At 42.6% G+C, this 12957-nt stretch overlaps 1 protein-coding gene across 8 annotated transcripts in view; it reads right to left on the bottom strand.

The window, feature by feature from the left end:
- The window catches only part of rimbp2a (RIMS binding protein 2a), a 57438-nt gene that overhangs the window by 26175 nt on the left and 18306 nt on the right, over window positions 1-12957 (bottom strand). For 5 of the 8 annotated variants that reach the window (XM_031577303.2, XM_031577301.2, XM_031577302.2 and 2 more), the window contains one exon: window positions 11856-11939. The exons of 1 other annotated variant lie outside the window; for it this stretch is intronic. In XM_031577303.2, coding sequence (XP_031433163.1) covers window positions 11856-11939 — 84 coding nt within the window. Of the gene's footprint in view, window positions 1-1913; window positions 2009-11855; window positions 11940-12957 lie in introns of those variants that run through there. 2 more of the 8 variants (XM_031577307.2, XM_031577308.2) reach the window with 1 other exon arrangement.

Raw genomic sequence — 12957 nt, 5'->3', positions numbered from 1 at the left:
ATAAAAAGGTGGTAAATGGTGACAGAGAAAAGGATGAAGAGACAAGGAAGAGAGAGGGGGGGTATAAGATAAAGACAAAATAATAAGATGTATGTTTCACACAATTTACATAATCCAATTAACCAACACATTTAACCATCAGATAAAGAGTGACAGCATGAGAAAGGCTTTTACATAACATGCAGGACCCAGATCATTCACACTAGAGTGAATACACACTGCGCTGGCACTATATATTACTACTGTGAGACCCATAAAGCAGAGGCAGGGCCACTGTAGGCTCTGGACACTGCAGGCCATACAGGAAAAAAATCCACACTCCACATATCAACCCGACAGACACTGCAGCAAAAAAAAAAAAAAAAAAAAAGTGGCACTTCCTTTATGTGCAGTGTCTGATTTGCCATTTTTTCACTTATCACAAGAAAAATGTATTAATGTAGCCTAAACATCACAGAAGGAGCAGGGTAAGAGGGAGACCGTAACAAAGACAAAAGGAAGCAGAAGACACCAGACGGCCTCTACTACAGAGCAGGACTCAATTTGTTGCTACATTGCCCATTTAATGGGATTGGGAGCATCGTCATTGCCTCCTTTGCTGATTAAGTATGTGAGAGAAACTGGAGATGCCATTATAGATGAGTAGAGCTACTGCCTGACTGTACTCCAGCCTGGCACGGGAATTCCACTATTTGAAATAGAAATCTCTTTGTGAAATGATACCTGAAACTCTCCATTCAGTTCCAGATACTGCAGTGATGTTTTGAGGGTGATAAAGCTCCGCTGTGTCTGTGTGTTTTTTTTTTGGGGGGGGGGGGGGGGGGGAGTTCTCATCACACGTGTGAACTGACCTACAAGTTTTTCATCTTGGTTTTCGACTGATGTGATTCACACACTGACTCATACCTCCTTGACACTAACTCCCTTCATCTTACCCTCTCTCCCTCCCCATCTCTCAATGCGACCATGATGTAAAGGACCCTTTTCTCTGATCAACTTGTCTGCCTGATGTTTCAAGACATTCATATAAACACAAACACACACACACACACACACACACCAATTTGTACACTTTCAGACCTGAGCAACCATCGTACGTACAATATCTGTCATTTAAGCATTAAAATAGGTTATAGGTTAAAAACAGATGACAGTGTAGGAATTAACCGTAGAATCCAGAACGTTAACGCAAACTCTTTACAAAACACTTAACAAGCATAGCATACACTCATTAAGTATTGGCTAGCTAGTTGTTGTTAAAATTGACGACCCGTTTATCTGCAGGAGTAAATTAAACCATTGCCATACTTACTTCAGTCAACGTAACAGATTTCTCACTAACCACTGTCTCTTGCTTTTGTTTTCGAGTAGTAGTGCGTCATGTAGTTGCGTTTCAAGATGTTTCCGCGCTGTAGCCTAATTATGAAGCTCCTAGCATAGGGGCTTTCTGGACATTGTAGTCTCCTGCACGAGATCATAGATTTCAAGGGTTTGCTCACGGCATTGTTGTTGCTGTGGTCTAACGTAATCAGCTTTCTTCGGGGGCTCCTTACAGCTCCTCAGGGACAGCTTTCCCCCCTTTTGCGACGCCCCTGCTGACATGTACTGTGATAAAGTCACTTAACAATTGTTTGGTTTAAGTCCAACAGACAGTGCATTTGCAGACAGTGCAAAATATGTGTTGAATTGTCATTGCGAAATTATTAAATATGTCGTGTTGAAATGGTAAAAGCCCAGCACAGTTGAAGCCACCATGATTGGTCTTCACGTGATTTAACATATACAGTTGCAATCCAAATTATTCAACCCCCATTGTGTATTAGGCTTATTGGCAAATTGTACAATTTGTCAGCTGTTTGTAATAAACAAAGTAGACTAGAACAGTTGAAATAGTTCAATAAAGCTAATATTACCATGGTTTTCATCCAAATTCAGCACGAAATTCTACTTTTAATCACTACTGCAGTCTCAAAATGATTCAACCCCTTCATGACAAGCATCTTCAGTACTTAGTAGAGCACCCTTTGAAATGATTCAACTCCCTGTATCAAGCACACCTGGTGCAACTAATCAAGGGCTTCATTAGTTCAGGTGTGCTTGAGATAGAACACATAAATACCTGGACTGGCTAGGGGTTTGTTGAGAGTGACATTTGATTGCATGCTAGAAATATGGCTAAGTCAAAAGAATTGTCCAAAAAGTTCAGAGAAGAGATCATTGCCTTGCACAAACAAGGGAAAGGATACAAAAATATAGCAAAAGCACTGAATGTCCCTAGAGATACAGTTGGAAGCATAGTTCGCAAGTTCAAAGTTGATAGAACAGTGGCTACACTACCTGGACATGGCAGAAAGAGGAAGCTATTAGCGACTGCCACCAGATTCCTGAAGAGGCAAGTGGTCAAAAACCCTCGAGTGACTGCAAAACACCTGCAGCAAGACTTGGTGGCAGCAGGCACTGAGGTTTCAGTTTGCACAGTAAGGCGCATACTAAACACTGAAGGGTTCCATGCCCGGACTCCAAGACGCACACCACTACTGACACAAAAGCACAAGAAAAATCGGCTCCAATATGCTGAAAACCATATAAATAAGCCACCAACGTTTTGGAATTCTGTTCTGTGGAGCAATGAGACAAAACTGGAACTTTTCGGGCCTATGGATCAGCGGTATGTCTGGAGGAAGAAGAATGAAGCATATGCTGAAAAGAACACCCTGCCTACAGTTAAGCATGGCGGTGGCTCAGTGATGCTCTGGGGCTGCTTTGCTGCCTCTGGCAGTGGAAACCTGCAGCGTGTGGAGGGCACGATGGATTCAGTCAAATATCAGGAAATCTTAGGAAAAAACGTCATGCCGTCTGTGATGAAGCTGAAGCTTGGGCGTCATTGGACCTTCCAACAGGACAATGATCCCAAGCATACCTCAAAGTCCACCAAGGCTTGGTTTCAGAAGAAGAAATGGAAGATTCTAGAGTGGCCGTCACAGTCGCCTGACTTGAACCCCATCGAAAATTTCTGGTGGAATTTGAAGAAAGCGGTTGCAAAACGCACACCAAAGAATATTACTGAACTGTAGGCCATTGCCCATGAGGAATGGGCTAGGATTCCTCAGGAACACTGTCAGAAGCTGGTGTCTGGCTATCACGTTTGCAGCAGGTCATAATAGCAAAAGGGTGCTCTACTAAGTACTGAAGATAATTTTAAGACTGCAGTAAATTCATTAAAGTCATTAAAAGTAGCATTTTGTGTTGAATTTGGATAAAACCCTTGTAATATTAGTTTCATTAAACTACTTAAACAATTCTTGTGTAATTTGTTTATTGCAAACAGCTGAGAAATTGTATATTTTGCCAATAAACCTAATGTGCAATGGGGGTTGAATAATTTTGATTGCAACTGTAGGAGAAGAGGTTAGTAGGGATGGGTAGCCTTATTTCTTTAAGTGAAAAAAGTCCTGTTACCGCTGGAGAAAAGAACACGCTGTATATGCCCTTTTCAATTGATAAACCAAAAACATCAAGGTCATCTTTAAAGCATTTTTTTTTCACATGAATTAAGTGAGACGCTTATGGCCTATTGCTGTGGGTAGTTGTTGCCTATTGTAAATAATTGGCTCTGATGTGAAATCCAGGTGAATTTAGTAATAATTCATGCTACCTGTGTGTTTTTATGGTGTGTGGCTAGAGGTTCATGTATGACTAGCAGTGCTCATTGCAATGTATACCTAGGCTGTATTTGCTGTGCGAGTTGTTGCCTGCGTAATGGTTGTGTGGTTATACATTATTGTGTACCAAGGGCCATCCCTAAGGTGCTGTGAAACTGTGTAGAGGTTTGATTACATGCTCCTGCCAGACTTTGAAAACCAAGATACAGGTTACATTTCAAAGAAGGAACTGGCAGAACGCCTTTCTCAAAACCATTCAACGCCTACCTTTTTGATCAGACACACCAAAGAAATTACCAAAGGAATGTGCCCTAGCACTCAAAATAGCTTTATGTGATGCCTTTCTTTTTTTGTGCATCTATCAAATTACGGCCCACCACCCATTTCACCACACGTTGACCATCAGGCATCTGAGACATACTCTGTAAGCAATGTACTGCACATGTACTGTACACACACACACACACACACACACTGGACACACACACACACACACACACACACAGGACACAGCCCATCTGAAAATGGTTGCTTCCTCATAATCTGAAAGAATCATTCAGGCAATAACGTGTTCAGTGGTGGCACTAAATGCTTCATCAAGCAACATATTCTTCTGATAAGTACTCATTCTATGATAGCTGCAAAAAATCTCCCTCGGAGAGTGAAGCAATATTTATGTGCTTAATGTAGGATGTTGCATCTGAGTGGCATGATACCACATAGTCCACCAAGAAATGAATAACTGAAATTGTGCTCTGCAGATGTGAGATGAAAGAGACTGGTATAGACACACAAAGGACTGCTCTGCTGATGAGGATATTCAGGGTTCCTCGCACCTATTTTCTCTAACCTCAGGATGCCAGGCCGCATCACTGCAATTAAAAATGTCAATACTGGGCTTAAAGCCCTCTTGCTATACATACAAAATGTGCATGATTGAAACGTGATCAGATGATAACATTTCAGATGTACAGATGCTGAGAGACCCCCGTGGTTTCCGAGAATGTACAAGTTCATTGACAGGAAATCAAATATGAGGGACTGGGGAAATGAAGGGGAAGAGATAGAGAGATGAGGAAGAGGAGAGATAATGCCACAAAGAGAAACAGACAGGGAGCCATCAATGGGGAGAGGGACTAATTTGGGCTGATGGCTGCCTGCTCCCCCTCCCCCAAGTCTGGCCTGTGGGGCAGCATCTGCTCTTGCACCAGGGACTCTGCCCCGCTCACAAGTACGCATGGAAAAGCGCAGTGTTTCTCGTACCACTGCACATCCACAAACAAAACACTCTCTCTCTCTCTCTCTCTCTGTGTGTGTGTGTGTGTGTGTGTGTGTGTGTGTGTGTGTGTGTGTGTGTCAGTGTTTGTGTTGTGTGTGTTTCTGTGTGTTCATGAAGAGATGTCGTTATGCAAGCTACTGTAAACCAAAAGAGCAAGATTACAATAAATGACAAGACGAGAGAGAGAAAAAACTCTAGCAAGATACTTTAACGTCTTTGAAATCTCTAAAAGCACTATTCTCCTCTGCTCCAGAACTCATGGAGCTCAACCGCTTGTTTCATGGCCACGGTATGAACTTGGCCATGAGCACAGTGACACAGGGCACCTGGAGCTTGGGGGTCAGTGAGGCCACTCAGACCGAGGCATCTGTGGGAGCATCAGCATCAGACATCTCAGCGTCAGGCCTGCATCTCTCCAGCACTACACAAACAGGAGCTTAACCTCAGATCCTGGGCTGAATACGCTGCAACTCCTCTCTCTCTCTCTCTCTCTCTTTCTCTCTCAGAGCAGGTGGTTGCTATGACAGCCTGTCCCCTCCTTTGCCTGCAGAAAGCTGTGCTTTGCAGAGGAGAGAGAGAAAGAGAGAAAAAAACAAACCTATTCCCTCAGCCTGTCAGAGCACTGTCACAATATGAATGTCACAATATGCCGGCCTGGCAGCTTTTTGAATAGGTCCCCTTGCTGTCATGCTGGAGTCTAAATGTGGAGCTGTGATTAAGCAAGGCAAGCATACAAACCCATTGGTGACGCCAAGTCTCCTGTTGACCATCTGTTTATAGGTGCCCCCTACTGACTATTTGACTTATATTTGAGCCCTGTGTATAGCAGTTACTGCGTGACTGATTCATTAACAATGGCTTCTGAGATTATGCAAGTGCTACTCTACAAATGTGGAATGCGACTCCTTAAAAACCAACTCCTTTTCCAACACACTGACAGCAGATTATACTCTCAGCATTTTCCAAATTTCCCCCCCCCCCCCGGTGCTCTGGCACTTACTCACCATCAGAGCGCCACTGAGTAATGGGAGATTCTCCTGTAACAGCACTGAGCCTCCCCACTGTCTGAGCTCTCTAGAGTTTGGCATAAGCCTTGGAATGGGTAAATATGGCTAATATCAGCCTGGCAGGGACTCTTATGTAACAAAGCATAATTACACAACCTCAGCAGAATCACAGATAGTGCTAAATTGACATAGCAAAAGAGAAAAAAAGAATAAAGGCATCTTTAATGGCGAGGAAAAAAAAGGCTCTGTGTGTTTGGTTATGCGCAGTGGTGTAGATTTGTGGTGGTTGTATCTGAGAGACACACACGCACGCACACACAAGCACACACATACAGGCACACACAGACACACACATTTCCTGTGGTTTCTTCTGAAAAGTCCTGTGAGGGTCTGTAGTAATGAGGCTCCATGCTGGGAGTGCCTTGTTTAGATGAGTGGTGAGGACACAGTCATGATGTCTTACTTGCACGTTTGATTGGATTAGTGACGGCCTGCGTGCTTCACAGACCTGACCTTCCGCAGCACTTTGCCCCACAGCCATGACCTTCTGTTAATGTCTCAAGACCAATGTTGTCACTCCAAGTGCCTCCCATATGTTTCTTCCGCCTAAAACTTTGCAGAAGTTATACAAGCATGGCTGGACTGGCATTCAGCACTTACTCCATTCCTGCCATGTGCCACTAATGTGTACTGTATATCTCACTTGTATAAAAGATTAGAAAACATTACTTAATGATTAACAGTAGGGGGGAAGAGATGTCAGGCTATCATTTTTAGAACATATCTAATGTCTGTTACCTTCTAATTGCCCCAGAGGGTAGAGGAAAAAAGATGAATGTGAAACAATGGGCAGGCTCTCACTGCATGCCTGCCATAGCTCCACACTCACAGACATGCCTCATATTTAAACTCAGACAAGGAGAGTCTGCATCACTCTACTGCAGTCGCCAGTGCCATTCTGCAGCCATCATTCCCATTATGATACTGCTGAAATCAATGAGAGAGTAATAGAGTGGAACTCATTTGCCCCGCTGTTCTGTGGACACCGTAAACCATACAGGAGGAACCCAGAGGAGGACCCAGCTGTACTGACTTTCCTGATGGTCATTTGAGGCATTGAGCCACAGGCTCACACTATCCAGGCTCTGCCCAGGACTGTCTGTCCCGAAGGCGTAGGTGAGCAACCACTGTGGTAACCGTGGAGAGAGAGTGTTCAAAATGATTGTCTCTCCGTTACTAATTCTCTGAGATATGAATATTTGTACAGACAATTCGCATTCAGAAGACTTCTTGTCTCTACTCGATAATTCAATTTCAAACGTGTTCACAGCCTTCCTACTCATAAGACTCGTAAGGATCTAGATGTTATTCTATTGTGCAATTGTACTTCAGAAAAGCTAATGGTCTCTCCACAACATGAGTCTGACCGTTACTTTATTAGATTCTCTGTGTGTCTCCTGGAACATCCTACTGTGCCTCCTCCTGTGGCTTTGTTTCGTCATAACCTCAGAAGTCTCTCAAGCAGTGAGTTCTCCTCCTTGGTTGCATCTAATCTACCTACTCAAAGTTCATTATCATCACTAGAGGTTAATGAAGCTATGGAGACTCTTTGCTCTACACTGAGCTCTTGTCTGGATAACGTATGTTCTCTATCCACAAGACCTGCTCGTACGAAACCCCGTCACCCATCACTTTACTGATAGTATTCGTAAACTCTCGTAAACCTTCGTAAAAGGAACTTAGAGCTGCTGAGAGAAAATGGTGTGAATCCAGAGATGCCAGTGAACTTCATAACTATCAGTCTCTGCTATCTGCCTTTTCTTTTACAGTCACAGCTGCTAAAAAGGCGTTCTACAAGTAAAAGGTTGACAATGCCACAGACAGCAGGAAACTTTTTTCTACTTTGAAGAATCTCCTTAACCCTCCACCATCAGTCTTCTCCCACTCTGCCGATGATTTTGTAACTTTCTTTAATGAAAAAGTTACCACCATTAGTGCGCAATTCTCCAATCCTCTTAAACAGGTTTGAAATGGAGTCATCCTACAACATGTCTCCTGGACCCCATTCCAACCACCCTTCCCTGTCTATCTCTCCTACAATTGTACCTGCCATCATGCATGTAGTCATGCTTCACTCAGTTTGGGAAACTTTCCTACATCATTCAAACAGGCCTGGGTTATTCCTTTGCCAAAGAAAGTTTGACCCTTCTCATGAGAAGAATTATAGACCTTCTTCCTTTTTTGGTCAAAGATTCTTCAAAGGGTTGTCTTCAAGCAAGTTTCTGATTTCCTGTCTCTGAATAATTTGCTAGACCCTTAGCAGTCTGGTTTTAAGAGTGGTCATTCTACTGAAACTGCTCTTATCCGTGACTGAAGCATTGAGAGTAGCAAAGGCCTCTGCTCAGTCATCAGTTCTGATTCTACTAGTCTTTAACAAGCCTTTAACACAGTGAACTATGACATCATCCTCTCGACGCTGTCTGAACTTGGAATTTTTAGGGAAAGCACTCAGTTGGTTTGAATCTTACCTCAGTGGACGTTCATTCAGGGACAAGTACCAACATTTCACCAACTCTCCACTGGCGTACCTCAAGGATCGGTACTTGGACACCTCCTATTATCTATTTACATCACTTCCTTAGGTGAGATAATTCGCTCCCATGGGTTATTCCTATTATTGTTATGCATATGAAACTTAACTGTACTTGTCTTTACCCCATGATGACAACTCCACAATATTGGGTCGAATTTCTGAATGCCTCATATTTCAGCTTGGATGATGGGTCGTCACCTTCAGCTCAATCTTTTGAAAACTGACCTCCTCGTATTCCCAGCCAACCCAGCTATCCCACAAAATATTAACATCCAGCTCGGTTCATCTTCATTGACCCCAACTAAATATACAGCTTCTGTCTCAAAGTCCTGTCGGTTCACACTCTATAATATCCAGAAGATCAAACCCTATCTCACATAATATGCTACACAACTTATTGTGCAGGCCCTGGTTATGTCTAAACTAGACTATTGCAATGCGATTTTAACAGGCGTGATTGCATGTGTAGTGAGACCGTTGCAGATGATTCAGAATGCCGTGGCACATTTGGTCTTTGATCAGCCAAAGAGGACACATGAAACTCCTCTGCTGGTCACCCTTCACTGGCTCCCTCTAGCAGCTAGAATTAAATTTAAATCCCTCACTCTGGCTTATAGGACAGCCACTGGATCGGCACCTGCTTATTTAAATGCTATGATTCAACTCTATTCCCCCTCTTGACTACATGTGCCCCTCTGATGGGTGTTTCTTGTCTTTGCTGTCTCTTCACAGCAAGAGATCGCAGTCAAGACTCTTTTCGTTCATGGCACCTCGGTGGTGGAATGACCTACCTAGTGCCACCTAGATCACCTGTCTATTTATTTAATTTGCTTGAGGCTAACTCTATTTTTTTTTTTTCATTTTATTTTCATATTTATCTGTTTTCTAATGTCTTTTTTATGTTTTGTGAGTCACTTTGGACGAAAGCGTGTGCCAAATACTTAAACTACTAAATACTTAAACCATCATTTAACCATGGAAGTTGCTCAGCACCACTTTCAGGGAAGACACCCCAGAACCAGTTGACTGCACCCTTCGCCAGCACATAGAGGCCCCACATAGCCACAGCCTGGGCGGGGAGCTGAGTCACAAGGCTGAAGCTGAGCTGGGTGCTCTTGAGGATGATTCAGGCTTCTTTCCTTCTTTTAAATGTGCTTTGTTGACTATAGCGCATGACTGGACTTGTTTGGAGCACCAGATGGAGAGGGCTCCCAGACTTTTTTTTTTATTTCCACTGCATTAAGCTAGATAGACAACAAAAAACATATGATATGAACATACTTTTGAGTGACATCGAGCCAGACAGTGGCTTTTGTACTTTTATAAACCTCACTAACAATAAAGTTTGGGCTATTAGGATGGGCTACTATTATTAATATTACATCATAAATTGTGTGTTATTTTTCGAGTCTGCAAGTCTCATGCTTTTAACATTTCAACTCTCCTTGCTTCTTACCAATCCCTGACTTATTTTAATTCCACACAATGTCTAAACCACAAAGAAAAATGTCGTTTTTTCCCCAGTACAGGCTATTTTAAAACCAAACACAATGGTGGTTGAACATTAAAAGGCCTGTTCACTAAGCAGGGATGAGAATCCCACAGATTTCCAAGGCTATGGTAGGAAGGCTTGGCGAAGGGGAAACCGGTGTTGCAGTCAGATTAGATTAACATTTCCAGGAGACGTGGCTCCCCTCTCCCCCCTACACAGGCCCTAGGGACACAGCACATGGCGGGTGTGGACCTCCCAGGGGCTACGGGGACATGTGACCCCCATTTACAGAGATGCATGCAGGAGCCCTCAAACTGGGGACATAAACTGTGCCCCTCCAAGGACACTCAGACAGATGAGAAGTGAGTGGTTTGAAATGGTAGCAATAGAGGTGCATTTTCAGATGCATAAAGATATGCTTTGCTATGATAATCCTATCAGCAGTCTTGGTTGGGTTACTTTGTAAGACGTAATAAATGGCATATTAGTTATCATTGCAAACTTAAGTAATAGGATATGTTGCAATATCACTTTCACTTGGGAAGCATATGAAATAGGACAAGCTTAAATGAATAAGCAAAGCACTGGAGTAATCCACGGAGGGTAAATTAAAAGGAATATCGACAATTGCCACAAATGCTTTTTCATCAAACCTTTATGTCTGCTAGGATGAAACAAACTTCCATGGTTTTATTTTATGAAATGATTCCCACCAATCATTATTACTAAGATAAGCAATAGACAGAATTGCTGTGACTGATCAAGGATGTAGGATTACACTTATCTTCATATCTAAACTCAGTCTACAGTCTACACTCCACACCGCCCAACCCACAAAAATATACCACCCAAACACGACCCAATCCGACCCGACGCACAAACCACTAACTTTAATTAGAACTGATAGCACCCCTGGCCCCCATATCATGTAGTAAGAGATAATGGTTTCTTATTTGGTGCATGTTTCAAAAAGGACTGGACAGTATCCAAAAAATGCATTACCGAAACTAGCTATGGTAACAAGGTTTCGCACAAGGCACCACTGATTGCTAGGTTACAGCAAACATTAGTATAATTATACATTGATTGCAAGGTAAGGCCTATTGTGTCCCAGCCTAATAGCATCTGGGTCTAGGCTACCAAATATATAAACAAACTGTTCCAAACGGGGTTCTGTATTGTTGTATAGCAACAAAACAAGTAACCCTTGATTTAAGACCCAAACTCTCTCTCTCTTTCTCATGTACACACATGCGCACGCAATGCATATCCTTTTACATTTCTGACATGTCTAAACAGTGAACAAAATAGTAACCGTGGTTCAACCTGTGCATCACTACTACACTGGGTTCAAGAGAGAGAGAGAGAGATCAAATCCTTACACAACTTATCAATGTACTGTACATGGCCTACAGTCTGACTCTGTCCTAAGAAGCAACAATCAGTCATATAAACTTGAGCCTTAAAACACTGAAAACAAGTGGAGGCAGAGGATAAAAGCTTGGAAAAACAACCACCTAATCAGACTTTGAAAGAAACATGACATAGTAACTGTATCAATATTACCCAGATTGTATGTGTAACGGGTTACATTATTTGTTGCTAATATGGTAATATTGTTATGAAAGAAGACATTATTGTTTTATGTGTCTCTACATCAATTTCTTTACTCTCCTTTTTTTCAAGACATGATTCTCACACAGTGTATAGTATAAGTCGTACTGTTCTTCAGTGTTATAATGGGTAGTCTGATTGTTGTGATGCAGTCTCATGGCTCAATCTTAAACATGTACAGAAAACACTGTTGTCTTCCCAAACTTACCAAAGTCTGACATGTAAGGCATTTATTCTTCACTTCCTTCTCTAGCGCTCGGCACTTGGCCCCTCTCTCTCTGACCTCTGCCTCCTGGGGGAAAAGCAGAGAATAGAGCATCATCCCTCGCTCCAGCCATTCCTAGCCCCCCGAGTTCTGTTCACTGAAGTTCAGGAAAGAAAAAAGAAAAGAAAAAACGTTCTCGATACTCAGTGCCTCAGGGTAAACACTGGCACTGTGTGAGTGTGCAGAGGAAGTATGCAGTACATGTTTATATGTCAGCAACCATCTTCCATCCTTCTCTCTCTCTCACTCTTGCTCTTCTCATTCTCATTACTCTCTCTTTAGGGCAAAAAGATCAAGTATGTCATTAAACTGCGCCAGGATGCCAACGAGGGCATTTACGCCAGCACTCTGCTAAAGTCTTTGTTCAGACATTGAAATATCCGAAAATTTGAAAAGTGAAAGCTAACCATATGAATGAGGACATGTGATGTATGATAGCATGTGTGTATTTCATGCGTGGACATGTGCATGTTGTGCTGTTTAATTGTGGTCACGTGTCTGTGTTTGTGTGTGTTTATGTGTTTGAGTTTGAGCGTGTGTTTGCATAAGGAGAGTTTAGGAGTTGCGGAGAGCAGCCATGTGTGATGTTGGGGCTCAGGGGACGGAGGGGATGATATAAGGGTGGGCACAGACAGCTGGGAACTGACGCTCACTAAAGTGGAAATGGAACAGTATTCGTCTGGGTCCCCAAAGCAAAAACAGCTGGGCTCCCTACAAATTGATTTTACCCACACCTCTCAAAACCTGTACCACACTAATCAGGTTGATTTCTGGCCACCATTTCAACCTGACAGGCAGTACGAACAAGTTCATTCCAATCTGGTATTGTTTCCTCAAAACAGTGATGCTGAAAACACTGTAAATGTTTCATTTTATTCTTTTGCCCCGCAGTCACCTCTCATTTGGCATAATAAATTATGTCTTCTTGTGTTACATTTTCTGGTATTGTTGCTTAAAACATTTTTTTGAGATGATGATCTGCCTCTGCCTGTGGCATTTGATAAATCACACCAGAAGGTGTAAGCATCCGTGTTGATTGTTGTCT

This window comes from Clupea harengus, chromosome 12, assembly GCF_900700415.2.
Source record: "Clupea harengus chromosome 12, Ch_v2.0.2, whole genome shotgun sequence".
Lineage (NCBI taxonomy): Eukaryota > Metazoa > Chordata > Actinopteri > Clupeiformes > Clupeidae > Clupea > Clupea harengus.
The sequence above is the reverse complement of the archived record's forward strand: the minus strand, read 5'-3'. Positions and strand labels throughout refer to the sequence as shown.